Genomic DNA, 18350 nt, shown 5'->3' with positions numbered 1-18350 from the left:
GTCCTCGTCTAGTTCACTCCCCAGCCCTCGGCCGCTTCTGCAGCCTTGAGTCTGCCACGCGCCAGGCCCTGGAGGGAGGGGGCGGGCACAAGCGTGGCTCTCGGGTTTGCTGGAATCAAGGGCCTCACACTTGGAGGGACCTTCGGGATCATCTACCTCAGTCCACTCATTTCACAGTGAGGGGTCTGAGGCTCAGGTTGAACTGCTCGCCTGGTATGTGGGAGCGAAGACCCCCGAGCGGGCAGACACTCCGACCACCACCCTGTTAGGCCTGTGCCTAAGGACATCTCTCGCCAGGCAGCTCGCGGAGGCCCCTCGGTTGGAAAGCAACGCCCTGGATCTCCACGCCCGCAGCTGCACATCCACCATGACCCTACTGCCACCTGGAAATGACACCCGGAGAAGCAGGCTGGGTCCCCTCTCACAGGTATTCCTCCCACCTTACCCCAAGTCACCAACACCACGAAGAAGGGCTTTTTCCTTTTCCTATTTTTATTTTACACTATAAAAAATGACGACGACGACAACAACCAGTAACATACTGCTTTTCTTCACATTCATATGGGTTTTAAAAAATTATTGCCTTTTCCCCTGGAGACGTAACCTACAGACAAAAATAGTAGTACCACATTGCAGAATCTGCAAATCCCAGACGTCGAAAGCTTAAAGACAACCCCCAGGGGCAGGGAGGAAAACAACTGTCACAAGAGAGGAGACACAAGCACAGAGCACACAGGACAGTGAGCCGAGGAAACCACCGCTGTCAACGCCACTGACCCGGAATACCCAGCAGGCACTCCTCCTCCTGGCACCTGCCGCCACCACCACTAAGGGGTGATTTTTGGTCTGTGGTCTGAAAAACTCTTTTCAAAGGAAGAGCTTCTTTGAGGAGAGGTGCAACGAGACAGGTTCAAGTATGAGTAAGAATGCCAGAGTCTAAGGTCAGGGAAGAACCCACAGTGGAAAAGAGACCCAGAAAAGCCAACGTCTTGCCGCTCCAACCACCTGTCTCCACCCACGAAGGAATCTCAAAAACATTTCAGGGTTCAGATCAGCATATATATACATACATATGTACGTATCGTGTCCCTACAAACCCAGGAGGGTGGCTTTCCTGATGAGATGATAATCAGCTTATGCCCTGAAGCAACAGACAGACACCGAGACTGCCAAAGTCCAAAAAATAAGGTGGCAATTGTGCTTCCTTCGAAACGAACTGGCAAACTGGCTTCGTAACTGCCGTTTCTCAGGGTCTCCCCGCTGCTGCAGGTGTTTATTGCCTTACGCTTGAAATGAAAAGGCGAACTCTGAGGTGTGAGGACTGTGCGGCCCGACGGGGCCGGGGGTCTGGAGGTACAGTAGTCAAGCACGCCTGTGCTCTCCTAATGGCTTGGCCTTCCTTCGGTCCCGAGAACCTAGCTCCGAGGTCAGTGTGACGGTCCTCTGCAAGCCTGGTGACCACTCACCGTCTCACTGGGGCAGCCGCACAGAGCGAGGCCTTCAGTATTGCACAGGTATGAAATGTCCGCGAGTTTAAGAAACAAAATCACAGTTGCTCTTGGGGCCGGGCTGGCTCTTCCATCCCAGTTTCAGCAGGAGGTGGCGGTGGCCACAGGGTCCCTGCAGAGCTCTGACACTGCCGAGTGGGTGGGCACCGGGGCCAGCACCGAGGCAGGGAACGTGCAGTAGGCGCCCTGCACGCCAGGGCTCACTGTCTGCAAGTGGCCTATCAGCGAAGAGCCTGCGGCCTCCCCCTGGCAGGACGGCGGCTGGGGGTTGGGCGTGGAAGGCAGGGTCTCGGATTCATACTGCAGGAGCTGACCCATGAAGCCGAAGTTGGGCGAGACCATGCTCCTCCTCTGCTTGACGTACTCGAAGGCCTCCTTCAGGCGGAACTGCTTGGTTTTCATGAGGTAAGCCATACAGATGGTGGGCGAACGGGAGATCCCAGCCTCACAGTGGACCAGGACCTTGCCTCCCTTTTCCCTGACACAGTCTGGAAGGAAGAAAAGATAGTGGGAGTGAGTAGGGATCAGAACCTAAAGGCAATGCCAAAACACAAGAATTAAACCCTGAAGCGACCTAGTTAACAAACTGCCATGCCTGCGCCAGAGCTGTGGCCCTGCACAAGACTTCTGCCAGTCTTTAACCTGCACAGGTGAGAAGAGAACTTGTAGGGTCCCACTACTGCCTACCTCCATATAGGACCTTTATAATCCTCCCAGCTGCTTCCCAGATCCCCAGGATACTCGCACAGATCCTGCCACAGGCAAGCAGACCTGGAGAAATTCCTTCCTGGGGGTGCCATCTAAACCGGGAGTTCCACTGATGGCTTTCAAGAGGGAATTGAAAAAATCCTTGAAATTGTGCAAGTTTTTACCAGGGATGCACACATTTTTCTGAGGAGTGTTCCAGGCTCAAAGACTGACTTAGAGAAGCAACTGTTGCCTCTTTGGGTCTGAGTCTGATGGCGATGACCTAGCCCCCTCCCCGGTAGAGGTCTTCTGGCCTCCCCAGGCACCCTGTCTTGCTGTGCCAGGGCGGGATGCTTGGCTCAGCTCCAGGGTTCTCACCGCCAAACATACAATAAATAGCGCATGGCCACTAATTATAGCCCTGGCAAAGTGACGCCTACCAGACGGAAGATGTGAATGGCTTTCACAAACTCCACCTTGCTCAACCATGGGAGTCTCTGCTGTAAAGCTACCGCCATCAGTTAGCATTCTTTAGCTCAATATGCCAAAAAGGGGGGCCCTTCTTTCCTGCTCCACCCTGGCCTGTGAACAGCTACAACTTTCAAAAAGGGGAAGGGATAAAAGGTGAAAGATATGTACACATCAAATCAAAACCACAAAAAATAGTCTTTCCAATCGCCTCTTTTGCTAATGAGGAAACAATTACATCACAGGAAGTTTGATGTACGCTTACGCAGCGTACAAAAACATTTCAGATTCTGAAGGGAAAAACAAAAGTCCTCTTATCATCTCCCACCCCACCACCACAAGTTTGTAAATGAATCTGCAAGATCTAAAAGATAAAATTTCTAAAGTGTCAGGAAGGAACCCTAGTTTCCCCATCTGAGTAAAAACCCCAAAGGACACTTACGGCAGCTCATTAGCGGTGCCCCCAATTCACTGATTCAAAACTCACCCCCAAACAAAAAGCAAAATAGCCCCTGTAAATTAGTTCCAAGGAGAGATGCCAAGTCCCTGGAACCACAGTTGTGACTCCAGTTTCCCTTTATTCCTGTTGGCCTCCACTGTAGTCTACTTTTAACTGGCCGGGTGCCACATCCAAGAATGACAAGGGCCTGGCGTTCCCTGCCTCCGGGACCCACTCTGCACCTCAGGGGCTTGCCTTCCACCTGGGCCTCTCCCCTCGGTCGGTGCTATTTCAGCCCGCTGGGGAGGTTCAGTCCCTCCTTGCACCGGCAGGGCAAGGAGTGGGAAAAAGCATCCTGTGTTCTCAAAACGCCGTGGGTTTGTACAAGTGTGTGCACAAACACAGACACAGTCCGCACACAGGATGGGGAGGGAGGGTTCTGAGAACTGGATGGGGGCGGGTTTCATGACCTCATCAAGTAGCTATCTAGGTAATTAAACAACAGGCTGAGAAGGGCAAGGCATTCCCAGGGACAGGGAGAACAGGTCAAGGGTTTCCCACCCTGAACCCATCATTCTGGCTGCCTCTCACACTGCAGAGGAATCATCTCAGCCCGGAGCCTCGGGGACAAGCAGGAGGGGCTGGCTCAGCCTTTTGCCTCTGGTGCATTTCTGTGGAGCAGAAACTGCTCGATGAACAGAAGGCCACCACATGGCTTGAGGGGGGCCCTTTAATTGCTCCTGCACTAAGTAATTGCTGAGCCTAACACCTGCTTTTCCCCCTCCAACATCCCTTTGAACAACATACAGGAAAATCACGTCTCAGTTTCAACGTTGACGAATGTTAAAGAGAAAGAAGGGCTCTGGAAAGGGGGGCCATGCTGCTTGCAAATCTGAAACAGAAGCAAGCCAGGCCAGCCCCCTCAGGAGAGGGATGGTGGGGAAAGACAAGATGCCAAATGGGACAACAATCCAGGCTATACGACGTACCTGGAAACCCTAAGGCCAAAGCCCTTTCCCAGACAGAGGGGCCAGAGGCCAAGGCCCGGGTTTTCAAGCACGTACAATGGAGTATATGTCAACCGCCTCACAGGAATGCAGAAAGCATGCAAAAGATGCCAACTTTTCTGTGCATAAAGCATGCAGCTTGAGTCAAGTGCTATCTTTAATCCAAAATTAGCTGGAAATGCAAAACAAATTGCCCCAAAGCCGTTTGCCAAAACTGCGGAAAGCTGCCCGGGCTCTTGGGGCTCAGTGCGTAAGTAGTGCTCGCTCCAGCCTTCTGTTTGCTTTTAAAAATATCCCAACCTACGTAGAAGCACGGTTAGGGAGGTTCTCCCCCCTGCTTTCCTTGTGTGGAGCATTACGCAGGGCCGCGCTCTGCTCCCGCCCAGCTAGAAACAATAACAAGATCGGCAGTGAGTACTGCCATAAAATTATATTAATTCATTTATCTTGCACATTAAAGTTCCTATTAATAGCAGCTCAAATCCTCCCCTCTGCCTTTTTGGTGGCTGCATCCCTTCTTGGCTCCAACTCTTAGTGGTGGTATACACAAGACGTTTTTCTTTCAGTGACGGTAGCCCCCCACCAGGACATTGAACGCCAGGAACCCACGCCCCAAGGGGGCTCCCAAAATAACTGAGGTGGGGTGGCTGAACCTACCAATGAAGTCTATTGCTTCTTGAAAATGGGAGCTAATGTCAGCCGTGTGGCTGTCTTCCACGGGGATCCACTTGTAGTGTAGGTGGGTCGTGCAGGCCTCGGAGGTCCGCTGGGAGACATTCAGCAGGGCTGTGATGTGCAAGTTGGCGAGGAACTCGCACTTGGATGCGTGGTAGGCACTTCCAAGGTAGAGGAAGGGAAGGATTTCAACTGGACCACCCTGGAGGAAGGGGCAAAGGACAACCAGGAAATGCTGCATTAGCTTGCTCGTTTGAGAGAGGAAAAAACAGCCCTGACCTATTTGGTTCTTAAGGTGGGAGGGTTCCCTTTCTGGGTTCCAGGTAGAGAGAGTTCACAGCCAGGACAGTTCAGTCAAGAATGTGGGTGGTACCTCCATCCCGGCCAACTCTCTACCCTACATGACTGCCTTGTGACTCAGTGACAGCAAAACCCACACAGCAAAGAGCTTCATTTTTTGCACCTATGGGGAGGTAGGAAATGCCGGCAGCCTTCTGTAAAGGGATAAGACGTCATGTGGTGTGGTGGGAAGAATCGAAACATCCGTGAAGTTCGAGCTGCCCCAAGAGCACCAGGGCAAGCCCATTCGCCCTTGGGCAGCCTGGGTGAACTGTAGTTTACAGGTACAATGGAGGGTTTGGCAAGGTGCATGACAGCCCTGACATTTTATATAATGTATTTCATCAAACCTGAGACACTGTAGATCCTGAGATGCATCCAGATTTCAGAGATGTTCAAATGTGCCTCCTCCCCCGCCAAAAAAGTATGCTTCTTAGAACTGAAAACAACCACTACCTACCCAGAATCTATAAACTAAGAAATGTTGTTAGGCCATGAGCAGAGGGGTTTCCCCTACCCTTGACTTTCTTCACATGGGCTCTGGCGGGGGTGGTTGATGAGAGATGCTTACACAGCCACCCTCTGGGGAGGCCACCCACACACCAGGTTTCCAGCCAAGGAGGATCCAGAGGAAGGGGGCACCAGAGACCATCTACCCCAAGGCAAGGCCAGAAAGAACTGCCAGCTAGTTAGACTCTGGCAGTCTTAGCACTTCCAGGATTCTAAGGGGGCAAGAAAAGCCAGTGGCAGAACAATGGGAGCCCCTAGAGATTTAGAGGGAAACACGAGGCTGATGGACAGGGGCTGTGTCTTTGGGAGCCTTTCCCATATCATCCATCTGCTTCCTGTGTTTCCAATTCCTGTCCTGGAATAAGAGCAGAATGGAAACTCTCAGCCAGACCTGTAATAGGGACAGGGGCATGTGACAAGGGCCACCCAGAGGCAATTCTTAATTTACCCCACACCTGGCATTTGCTTTTTCTTTCCTGAGAAGTCAAGTGTTTAAGCAAAAGCCAGTTTGGCCACTTGGAAGAAACTTACAGAGCATTTACATAAGGTAATAATAACAACTACCAGTTTTTTTTTTATCAGTACCTACTATGGCAGGCACTTGGGGCTTAAAATTTTAGATGTGCCTACATCTAATTTCACAACAAATCTGTGAAGTAAGTAACATTATTCCCATTTTACAGATGGGCAACTTGAGGCTCAGATGAATTAAATAATTTGCCCAAGTCAGAGCTAGTCAGTGGCAGAGCTAGGATTGAAACTCAAATCGGACTGCTTATCATGAGATGCAAGGCCTTGTCCGACTCCATTTCAATAGTGATCAGTAAGAGAAAGTATTTTAGGTAAAAACAGGAAGGAACAATTCCCTTCCTTCCTCTCTTCCTCTAGAGACAAAACGTCCATTTGCATTGCAAATGTCCCAGCCCAGGCAGTGGTTAAGAATCTGGGCTGGGTCAAGTCCGAGCTCCATGCTTACTACCTGATATGATCTTGGGCAGCTTCTTTAATCTCTGACCCTTTATCTGTATATTGGAGATAAAATAACCTATCCTCTCTGGATCATCAGTAATGCATAAATGGGATAAAGGATGCATTAAAACCTGGCACATGACATAGCTGCCAATTATCATCCAAAGCTGAAGAACAAATAAATGGGACACGGCTTCTCTCCCTGGGGAAGACACAGGGTGACAGGCTGGATACTGAGGCTAGTCAACTCCAGCAGGTCTGGTCCTGGCCTGAGTTGGACCTACCCCCTGGCCCCAGCTCCCCACTGGTTAGGAACCAGGAAGGCAGCAGAAGTGGCAGAAGTTCTTTGGAAAGGGATCGGAGACCCAAGTCCAGGCTCACTCAGCCACTGAGCAACTACAGGTCCCCACCAATGAGCACCAATAGGCTCACCCTCCAGGGGACAGGCTGGACAATTGACTCAAGACCGCTCCCTCTCCAAAGTGCCTGGAAATCGCTGACACACCAGACCTGGGATCCTATCCAATTTCCCCTGGAGCTCAGCCCAACACACCCCTGAAACTACATTTCTTTCCCTTTCTGAACTTCTGTTTAGACTCGTGAGGAAGAAGCCAAAGGCCCTCCGAAACCCTAAAGGTTAACCCGGCCTCGCCTGGCTTCTCTCAGTACAGAAGCGTTTCTAAGAAGTCCCATTAGGGGGTTCCCCAGATGAATCTTGAAGACATATCAGGGCCTCCCCACCCCGTGAGGCCAAAGGTCTGCCATGCTTTCACAACACCCTGCCAGTTCTTGTTTCTCTTTCACTTTCTGAGAAACGGCGGGGGGGTGGGGACAACCCAAACAAAAACAGAAATCCCCTTAGGCCAGCTGCCCACAGCTTGATAACCAGGGTTCATCATATACTGTGAGGATGTTTAATAAAGGAAAACAAACAAAATCAAAACATTGGCACCTCACCAACCTAACAGGCTTCCTGACCAAGGATCCCAACTCAAGAAAAGGTCACCTGGCTTTACTCTGAAGTTTATTTCCAGGGGCAGGGTTTTGCTCATGGCAGGGAGCTGGCATTTTCTTTTTTTTTTTTTTATTTCCATTAAAAAAATTGTTTTTCACGTACCCTAAAAGGTCACAAGCTGGCATTTAGCATCTAGAAGTCTTTCTTCATATGACTTGGATGTGTTCTTGGTTTATGGGAACTGTTTGAGAAGCTATTCCCACCAAGTCAGGTGTTTGGATTAGAGGAAATGTGGAAAACACAACAAGGTCCCTATTGATCCTTATTTCTCTTTCCAGAAACCAGAATAGGGTGCTGGGAGAAAGGGCTTCCGAGCCTAACACTGCCTTGAGCCAGCTGTAGGATTCACTGCAAATCAATCACCTCACCAGTCACAGAACAGTATTTTTCCCTTCTATAAAATGGGGAGGTAGGTTTTGATCTCTGGTTTCTGACAGATTTGGATTCTCACCTGCCTCTTCCTCATCTTCCTGTATGGTGCTAGGTCACCCCCTGACCAAAGCCTCCCATTTTATTTTTCCTTTAATGACTTATCACAAAGCACAATTTTTTGAAGGGGGAAAAAACAAACCCCACACATGTTTACAGAAACATGAAGCCCTCCAGTGTCTCTCAGTCTCCTCTGGCTTCAGAATTCATGGAAATTATAAGTCTCAGGAGCCTGCTTATCCATCCAAGAAGGAGTTTCTCTACAATACCCGCTACCCCCAACTCCTGCCCCATTTCAGTTAAAAATGCCAACAAAAGACACATCTTGACAGGTACCCCGATAGTTTGCAGAAACTGCAGAGCAGGAACAATGACAAAGAAGAGCAACACAGGAAGCTGAAAGTCAGCTCTGAAACATCTTCAGGGAAACCTAAACCAGTGTTTCAAAGCTTCTCTGAACCTCCCAAGCCGGATGATAATAATGTATCTTTCACTTCCCCTTTTCCCCAGAAGCTGCCAAGCATCCTGTGGCTCTTGTCAGCTTGTTTGCTGGAAGGCAGCCCATTTACTCTTGGATGGAAACGCAAGTTGGCAAGCAACAGAAGCTCTCTAAAGCTAGACGATTCGGCCAACACCCTGATGCACAAAAGAACCAGCCACTGTTGCCGAGTGGGGAGAGGAAGGAGCAGAGACAGGCGCTCAGGACACCTCTTCCACACCACGTACCTGGTCATAAGCCGGCCTGTAGCTGATGCTTAGCATGGGTTTTCCACACTGGCTGATGAGGGCTCTCTCACTTTCGATCTTCTCTTGAGAAACGGGTTTCACATCCACACAGCACTCAGGATATTCTGAGTAGAAGGTCTCGTATCCCCCTGCAAAAAACCAGACACAAAGGTGAGACAGATGATAAGCACTGATTTCTCAGGCTATCAGGAAATATCCATAATTAATCAATACTGGGAGTGTGGAATAGTTAAAAAATATACGACGCTAATATAGATTCTGGTCATAAAAAATTGAGCAAAACCACAAACAGTTTTACATTAAAAATGGGCTCTACACACCCACACACATACACACACCACTAAAAAGCTATAGTCCAGAGAGGCAGTGATTAACATTTTGTGTCTATCAGCAGCAGCTTAAACTGCAAAAGGAAATACCTGGCATCTGGGAAATATTAACCAAATCCCTCCAGAAAACAAAAGCTTATTTTCTCTTGTTTATCTAAAATGAAGGTGTGACTATGCAAAATTCCATTAATTTGTGAGAAGAGACTCCTAAACTGGTTTCTTCCCTGGCCCATCTGCTCTTAGCAGGATTATAACCGTAACTCCCTCCATTCTTAAGGGAATGGGGGCTAATAAGTTTCAACTCAGGGTAGTAAAACAGCTTCCCCTTCTCACTCCCAAGGTACTAAAACTGCTGACAATCCTTTCTATAGGTCCAATTTGCATCACCAATCCAATTAATAACCTTCTAAAGCACACTGGAGGAATGAGGACTTCTGAACCTAATTCTCAGCCCCCATGAGTAAAAACTGGCTCTGTTCTCTTGAAGGCCACCTGCCCCCTATCTTACTATCCTACCCTTCTGACCCCCCCCTCCAAATCAATACACCAACTACTGACACATACGACTGTAAAAAATCCTTAATATCACATTTAAACTTCTCCAAATGGATCACTTAAGGTAAAAACACTCTCTGATCAAGTCACAGAAACTTGCATATATATGTAAGCCTTCTCAGGCCCACTAGCCCCCTTGGGGAAGAACCAAATGAAAAACTGGCCTTAGAACTCTCAGAATGCCAAGTGCTGCCAGGTGACAGGCCAGGCTTAGCTGGAAAACCCTTTTGCTTCCAACCCAGAGCAACCTGCAGCACTTCTTAGGGCCAGAAAACCCACTTCTGTCTTTTTCTGCACTTGATGTCAAATCATCAATTCAATATGCATTTTGAGACCACTTATTTTCCAAAAAGCTCCTCCTTTTTCTTCTGACTTTGGTGTTGTGACACCAACTTTTCTGAAGCCCTGCAGTAGATAAACGGTTAATGGATTACATGGCGGAGGGAGCTGCAGCCAATTCCTAGAATGAGTCATCTTGCATTACTGCTTCCTCTCAGCTCACAGGAGCTGCCCCGCCCCCACTCAGTACACCCAGCTCTCCCCTGTGGTCACTCCACTCCCTGGTGAGCTTCTGGTCCTCCAGAATGACCATGTTCCGCCATGACAGAAGGCCATGCCGGACACAGAAGGCAGGGGAAGGCGGTGGAGGCATTTGTGGCTCAGTGCCCCCAGCTGGGCCACAGCCCCTGGTCCCCTTTCCTTCCAGGGGGCAGAATGAAGGCCACAGACTTATAATTGACCCACAGCTCCCTGGAAGGGTGTCTCTCCTCAGCAAACCACCTGACAGCTTCCCATGCCTGGGCCTCAACATTTTGGGTTCCAGGAGGCAGGTTCCAGGAGTGATTCTGGACAGGAATTTGGTGTTAAGAATGGCCGAGGCTCTCCCAAACTTCAGAATGAGGCCTCGGGAAGAAAAGCCTTCAAGTCATCCCATCTCTTGGCTTTAAATAGCTCAAGAGCTGGCTGTCAAGAGGAGGACAGGAGGTGTGGGTATGGGCTGGATCCTGCCTGCCTGTTGACAAAATAAGGCAGGCAGACAAAGAGTCTCAGTGTAGTTGAAGACAGATAAACAGGGCCCCTGCCTCTTCCAGCTGGGGTCTGGAGGAATCCTCCAGATTAGATGGTCTCTGTCTTTCAGCCATTGCCATCAGAGGTGTGGAGAGACAGAACATTCCTCTCTGGTGCCTCACTTGCGTTGCAAGAGCGGTGGTGATTCTTATGACTGCTTCAACCTTCTTCAGAGTCTGCTTTCAATCACCCCGGCATTACCAAGGGAACAGAGGCAGCACGGATGCTACATATAAATAAGCCCTGCCCATGAGATTCGCTCATCACCTTTTCATTGTAGTGGGTTTTGGGGGGCGGGGCGGGGGCGGGTAGAGGATTATGGGAAGTGTAAAAGGCATTGCTCTCCAAGATCTGAGACGCCACTAGATTAAAACTTGAACTTATTACATGAGTTAGGCAAAAAAACCAAAAATTGTCTCTGGAAGCAATTTAAAGTTTAGTAGTGTTAGGATAAGGGTAGATATCAAGCAATTTCTACTGAGATTTAAAATGCACGTAACTCTTGACCTAGCAATTCTCATGATTTTACTGAAAGATAGAGCACATAGACGAAGTATCCTCTACAGCACTGCTTCCAACATTGAGGCTGGAAGCAACAGAATGGCATTGCCAGGGGACTGGTTAAACCTGAGACGAGCATGTATGTTCTGATATAGACAAGTCTCTAACATCTAGGTGGGTGAAAGAGGCTGGAACAGGAAATATACAAAATCAATATTTTCTAAAAGCTACTTATGGAAAATTAAATTATCTGAAGACCAACAAAAAATACTTGGTAACTGGCTCCAGGGAGTGGAACTGCGTTCTAGAGTATGCAGAGGACCTGCTTTTCATTGTACAACCTTTGTGCCATTCAAATTTTTACCTGTGTATTTGTTACTTTCATTTAAAAAAAATTTTATATATATAATTTTCCTGAGAGGCAAGTCTACAGAACTGCCCATTTTCTGTGGCAGTAACTTCTAAACTGTCAGCATGGTCCCTTTAGAGAAGATTAAGTAGCAGAGGTGGGACCACCAGGGGTTGCCTGCAACATCTTTTGTGCTACCGGGGAGGCAGAAGCTTTTCCTGTACTCATTGCTAAGAACAGGAGACAAAAAAAAAAAAAAAAAAAAAAACCAAAACCCACATCAGGAAGAGAAAGACATCAGGAGCCACGTGTGAAATCTCCCAGAGCCAGGAGAGGTCATTTCTCTGTTCCTGGAGGCTGAGGCTACACCAGAAGGAAGATTATCATCTACCTCTCTTATCTCCCCAAGAGGAATCAACAGGGGACAGTCAGCCAGAGGTGCTAATAGAGGGGGCAGCCGCCCACGTGCCTCTGGAATCTTCCTGGCTGGGAGTGTGTGTAACTCCCAAGTTGCAAGGCTTTAAAACTCTCAGCTCACTGCACCCAAGGTATCAGTACACAACATCCCAAGGTGTCAGCACCAGAGCTGGCAGAACCTTGGGGACCGGCTGGGGCTAAGCCCAAGGCACCCAGGCCAGTTCTCCCCAGGTATCATTTCAGGTTACAAAGGACTCAAATACAAAGCAGGAGCAGCCATAGGAAGTGACCCAGAAACCAATGATCTGGAGTTTGAGAGTCAATCACCCACCCACCGCCAGAAGCCAAAGTTATGTCCCCAGCAAGTGAAATGGAGGCCTGTGGAGACAAGCAGCAGGCAGCTCCTGAACGTCTCAAATCAAAGGCCACCCTGCCCCCGCACCTCTCCCATTCCTGGCGGGCAGGCGGTTAGGCTCAGGACCGGTCCCAGGGATAATCCCGGGGTGGCGGAGGGAGAAGGCGGAAGGAAGAAAGGGTGGGAAGGCTGTCAACTCCAAATTGAGTTTGAAAAAGACAGGAGGGGGAAAGAGAAGGCCGGAAGAAAACAATGAAAAGCAATGTAATTAAATGGAAAGGGAGAGACTCGCCAGGGGCAAAAAAGGCAAGAGAGGTCGGTGAAGACACAGCCTAAGTACCGTAAAAGGCTAGGCGGGAGGAAGGGGGACACCACGGCGCCACACTAGCGGGGGTGGGGGTGGGGGTGTCGCACCCTGCTGATCCTGCCAGATCGTGAATCAAGAAGGCTCGGAGCCCAGACCCCAGCGAGAGCGGCGAAGCCCGCATCGCCCGCGCCCGGCACGAGCCGACGGCCCCCAGATGGCTAAGCAGCAGCACCCTCCCCGCCCCCCGCAGCACAACCAACTCCACCCAGCCCGGCGGACAGACAGGCTGCCAGGCGCTTTCGAGGAACGCGGGTGGGGAGGGGGGGAAGCGCCGAACGCTGACATTTGCAGGGCCCTCCCGAGCGCACGTCAAGCCGCAGTGTGCCGACTCGGGTTAGTAGCGCCTGTCCGGTTTCCAGGGCGCAGGAGGGCGTCCAGCGAGGGGAGGGGACCTCGGGGCCCGGGAGGAGGGTGGCCGGGGACCCGCGGCCCCGACGCGCTCACCTTTGAGGAAGTAGACTCGCGGGCCGGCCGGCAGGCAGGCGAGCAGCGAGGTGAGCACGACGCGCGCGGCGCTCTCCTCGCGCAGCTTCTGCCAGTGGCGGCTGCCCTGGTCCAGCACGACCACGGCCGCCACGCCGCCGCCGCCCTCCTGCAGCAGCCGCGCGCGCGCCGCCTCGTCGGGCAGCACGTAGCGCGCCGACACCGCGCCGCCCCGGGCCCGCCGCAGCACCACCGAGTTGAGGTTGACGTTGAGCGAGCCGCGCACGCTCGAGGCGGCGAAGGCCAGGTAGGGCCGGCAGTCGAGCACCACGCAGCGCGCCGCCGCCTCCTTGCGGAGCATCTTGCGCAGCTGGCGCCCGTCGAGCGACGTGACCTTCATGCCGCCGCCGCCGCCCAGCGGCCCCGCGCCGCGCGCCCCGCAGGTGCCCACGGCCAGGGTGCCCGCGGGCCAGGCACGGGAGGGCGACCCGGGGACTGCGGCCGGGGACTGCGGCCGGCGACGGAGCCAGGCGCCCGTAGCGGCGGCTCAACTCTTCTTTCCCGCCCCGCACGCTCCAAACCCGGCCCGGCCACTCGCCGCCTCGGAAGCCGGGGATTCCGCCGGCAGCGCAGCGTTTTATGTGAATGAGCGCCGCCTGTGACGTGGCTGCCCATATAAGGCCAAATATGGGTATTTCCCCGCCCCCTTTGGGGCGTGGCCACGCCCTCTGGGCGGGGCGAGGGCGGGGCCGCCGCCTCCACCGCGGGGAGCAGGACGCGCGGGGCGGGCGCGGGACGTTAGTCAGCGGGGGAGGAGGAAGTGGAAGGCGCCTCCTCATTCTCTCCTTGGCGTTGCGCGGTGGGACTCACTCGCGCATCACCGCGACTGCCGGTGGGGTGTCCGGAACGCTGCGGGGTCGGGGTGACCCACGCTGTGCGGGAAGAGGAGGCAGCCGCCGAGGGGAGGCGGGGCCGGCGCCACACGGCCGGGCTGTCAGTGTCCTAGACGCAGGCCGCGCACCTGCCTGGGCGGGCAGGGGAGCCCCCAGTGCCCCCACGGGGGTCCGCAGTGGATTCCCGTCATTACCGAAGCCTTCACGCGTATAAGGAGACGGAGATTTGCTTCAAGGGGTGGGGTATAGATGACGCGAGATGAAGTGGCTGTTGGTAAATCCTTAAGGCTCCGTGATGGGTACTTGGGGTTCCTTAAACTGTTTTTTTTTTTTTTTTTTCACTTTTCTGTATGTTTGAAATTTTCCATAACAAAAGTTCCTGAAAATAAAAAACGGGGAACCAGGCTGTGTGTGGAGAAGAGCCAACAATTAATCTCCCCAAATGGATTCTGCCCTCAAAGGATTGAGAGTCTTTTTCTCTATCACTCCAATAATAATTAGAATAATAAATTGCTTTTGGAGGAGCCATTTTCTGGTCCCTGGGAAACCTGTCATGAGCTCAGCAGCAGCAACAACAACAACATGCATGCGACGGTGGAGCTCAGTCCAGCCAAATGCTGTCCAGGTGGCTTCTGGATTTAAGGGATTATATGTGGATCAAGTATAATCCCAGCCTGTCTGCCCCCACCAGTCCCCAGGGGCTTCAGGCTTCCCACCCCTATTCCTGGGGAACTACACACGATTCATCCGTTCAGCAAGTATCTATTGAGGGTCAGCTTTGTTCCAGGGCTCTGCTAGCTGCAGGACACATGGATGGAAACATGTTTCTGCCCTCAAGTTTACGGCCAAGCATTTTATTGCTAGACTGTCTGGGACTGCTTGATGGAAAACAGCCTACCTCCACTAGAGAGGGGCTTGCTGACAGCTGACATAAGGGAATGAGGTTGTTAGAAGGAAGCAGAAATCAAATGCAATCAAATCAGACACCAGGACAGCCGGCATTGCCTCTGGGTCACAGCTGCAGTCGAAAGCCCTGTCCTCGCCTTGCCAGTGAGGTCTTGTGATGTGGGGGTCCTCTTTCTTTGGGGTTATCTGAGCCAGCCTTCCCTGCAACCTGCTCCTCCCCCCGCATGTCCTGTGTCTGTTACCAGCACTATCCATCCCCCAGACATTTCACCCCAGGGTTTTGTATTGGGTGCCGGCAATACTAAAGTGAGCTCTGTGCCCCAGCTACTCCCTGGCCCAAAGGGAAGGCTCTTTAAGGGCCTGTAGGGAGTGCGGAAGAGCACCCGGGGTGTGTGTGGTAGGGGTCTGGGAGGGGGCGCTGGACAAGGCCTCCCAGAGAGGTGAGAGCTGAGTCCACCAAATCAAGGTAAACCAGGCTGGGAAGAGGGAAACTGCTTTACTTCCTCTGCATGAAAACTGCTTGCAGTAAACAAAACAAAACCCACAAAACCCAGCATGGTATGTACTGAAGGTGTGTGGGAGACCAAGGCACTTCTAGCATCTATTAGAAAATTAAGCAGGGTCAGGCAACAGAGGGCTTTTAAGATATCATGCTGTTTAAGATATTGGGATCTTATCTTTGGGTCTCACTCAGTGACCTGGTCAGGTTAGCCTTTGGGGACATTCACTGGAGGCAACACGGTGGAGGATGGGTGTTTTATTTGCAAGTTGGGGAGGGGTCCAGACCAGAGTCAGGGAGACAGACAGGAAGCTTTTGTGGGTAATCTAGGCCTGTGCTGATAAGGGCCTGCCGGAACTTGGCAGTGATAGCAGCTGTGGAAAGGCTACAGATTGGGAGAACATTTAGGAAGTAAATTGCTGGAAGGGGTGGGAGAGAGGAGTGGAGGGTGACACCAGAGTTTTTAACTGGGGTGACTGTGTGAATGCTCTTTAGATAGGGACCCTAAAGGGACAGGTCTGGGGAGGTAGCAGGAAGAGGAAGAGTGGGTGAAGCTTAAACATTAATAAGTTAAAGTTGATCATGGCCACCCAAGGGGGGGTGCCCAGCAAGCGGAAGGGTGGCCTGGTAACCAGTGTAGGAAGGTCATCTGTCCACTGGATTGCTGGATGGCTCCCTCACTTTGTACGTCCACCAGACTACTAATCCTGGGGCTCTGCTTCCCAGATTGCTCTTCTGACCTGCCCTCTTCAGTCCCATGGCCAGGGCTGGCTTCATGGGTGTGTGTGTGACTGGTACAGCCGCACAGGGCCCTGTGCTTAGAAGGGCCTCACTTGTTTTAATGCTCTATTGTCACTAAATTCTTCCTTTTTTTTTTGGAGGCAGAGTCCTGCTCTGTCACCCTGGCTAGAGTGCCGTGGCATCAGCCTAGTTCACAGCAACCTCAAACTCCTGGGCTCAAGTGATCGTCCTGCCTCAGCCTCCCAAGTAGCTGGGAGTACAGGCATGGGCCACCATGCCCGGCTAATTTCTTCTAGATATATTTTTAGTTGTCCAGCTAATTTCTATTTTTTAGTAGAGACGGGGTCTTGCTCTTGCTCAGGCTGGTCTCGAACTCCTGACCTCGAGCGATCCGCCTGCCTCAGCCTCCCAAGTGCTAGGATTAGAGACATGAGCCACCTCGCCCGGCCACTAAATTCTTAATAATTTATCCAGAAAGGCAAATATTGCATGTTCTTACTCATATGTGGGAGCTAAAAACATTGATCTCATGGAGATAGAGAGTAGAATGATAGATACCAGAGACCGGGAAGGGTGTATGGGTGGGAGAGACGATGAAAAGAGGTTGGTTAATGCTGTGGTCCCCAACCCCCAGGCTGCAGACCGGTACCAGTCTGTGGCCTGTTAAGGACTGGGATGCATGAGCTCTGCCTCCCCTCCCCCCCAAGGGAAAATTGTCTTCCATGAACCTGGTCCCTGCTGCCAAAAAGGTTGGGGACCATTGGGTTAATGGGTACAAACATACGGTTAGATAGCAAGTATAAGTTCTAATGTTCAACAGCAGAGTAGGCTGTAGTTAACAACAATGTATTGTTTATTTCAAAGTAGCTAGAAGGGAGGGCTTGAATTGTTCCCAACACATACAAATGACAAATATTAAAGGTGATGGATACCACCCATACCTTGACTTGATCTATACATCCTATACATGTAACAAAATATCACGTGTACCCCACAAATATGTAAAATATTATGTATCAATCCAAACTAAAAAAATTCTTAATGATTTTTGGCCAAAGGGTCCTGCATTTTCCTTTTGCACTGAGCCCACAAATTATGTAGCTGGTCCTGACCATGACTGTAGTTAAAGTGTACCATTACACACCCCCCAGGGGCATCCTGTCTCCCTGCCTCCAGGCCCCCTCCTTGCCCTCTCATCCTCTGCAATGTGATCTTCTTAAGCTCGGATCTGAGCATAGAGCCCACCTACTCTGCTCGAAAGCATTCGATGCCACCTACACACTGTCTTGATAAAATCCAAATTCCTTCAGTGGAACACGAAGGTCCCTGTTCTGGCCAATTGGCCATAACCCACCTCTAACCTCGTTTCGCCCTTTCTTCCCGCTCCTCCCCTGTTCTTTGTACAGGGATCTCTCCACCTTCACATAGCTCTGGAGCTACTGCTGCACCTCCAAGAAGCCACCCCTTAACCCCCCAGCCTGTTAGCAGCCCCCCTTCCTGGGGAATCGCACAGGCTTGGGCAGTGCCCCTCCTCCCAGCCTGCTCCGTGAGTGTTATCTGTCCTGCCATTAGCCTGCAGGCTCCCCGGCCAGACTCAGGGGCCTTATCGACCATCTGGGTCTTCCTCACAACACCCCCACATGGTGAGAGCTGAATCCGAGTTGGGGGAATGGAATTCAGTGCTTGCTGAGACATGAGAGCAGCCTGCTTGTTAGGAGGCACCTGGGGAGAAAGTTGGCAACAGCTTAAATCAGGGCCTCAGCCACAGGGCAAGAAATAGAAAGCTGTGGGTGCACGGTCCACAGGATCAGGAACTAGAAAAGCTCATGGGCCACAGGTCTAGGAGAAAGAGGAGGGTATCTGAGACTGCAAGGGCTTAATGGAGTAAATAATCACGCCTGTCCCCCTACTGCTTTGGAATGCGGGTGAGGGTGGGGGTGGCGGGCAGAATTTAAATTAATATTGTGAGTCCATAAGGCAGGACTTTGTTCTATTCATTAATCTCTTTTCCCTGCCAGTTATTTTCAGAGGGGCAAGAAATTTTTTAGCGTTCTTGGCCCTCATTTAACCAGTTATCCTAACCATTGTGCCTTGGTTCATCATTGTATTACGAGGACACCCTTTGGAAGGCCATGGGTGCCCTTTTGTGGGCCC

At 51.3% G+C, this 18350-nt stretch overlaps 1 protein-coding gene across 1 annotated transcript; it reads right to left on the bottom strand.

Annotated features, from left to right (window-relative positions):
- Positions 1–481: 481 nt before the first annotated feature.
- On the bottom strand, positions 482–13768 carry DUSP5 (dual specificity phosphatase 5). Its single transcript, XM_069460413.1, has 4 exons — positions 13179–13768; positions 8773–8921; positions 4767–4986; positions 482–1996 (listed from the first exon to the last, which is right to left on the bottom strand). The coding sequence occupies exons 1-4, from the start codon at positions 13555–13557 to the stop codon at positions 1590–1592; spliced, it is 1155 nt and encodes a 384-aa protein (XP_069316514.1). The 5' UTR covers positions 13558–13768; the 3' UTR covers positions 482–1589.
- Positions 13769–18350: the final 4582 nt, after the last annotated feature.

The sequence above is a fragment of the Eulemur rufifrons genome, chromosome 28 (assembly GCF_041146395.1).
Source record: "Eulemur rufifrons isolate Redbay chromosome 28, OSU_ERuf_1, whole genome shotgun sequence".
NCBI classification, from domain to species: domain Eukaryota; kingdom Metazoa; phylum Chordata; class Mammalia; order Primates; family Lemuridae; genus Eulemur; species Eulemur rufifrons.
The sequence above is the reverse complement of the archived record's forward strand: the minus strand, read 5'-3'. Positions and strand labels throughout refer to the sequence as shown.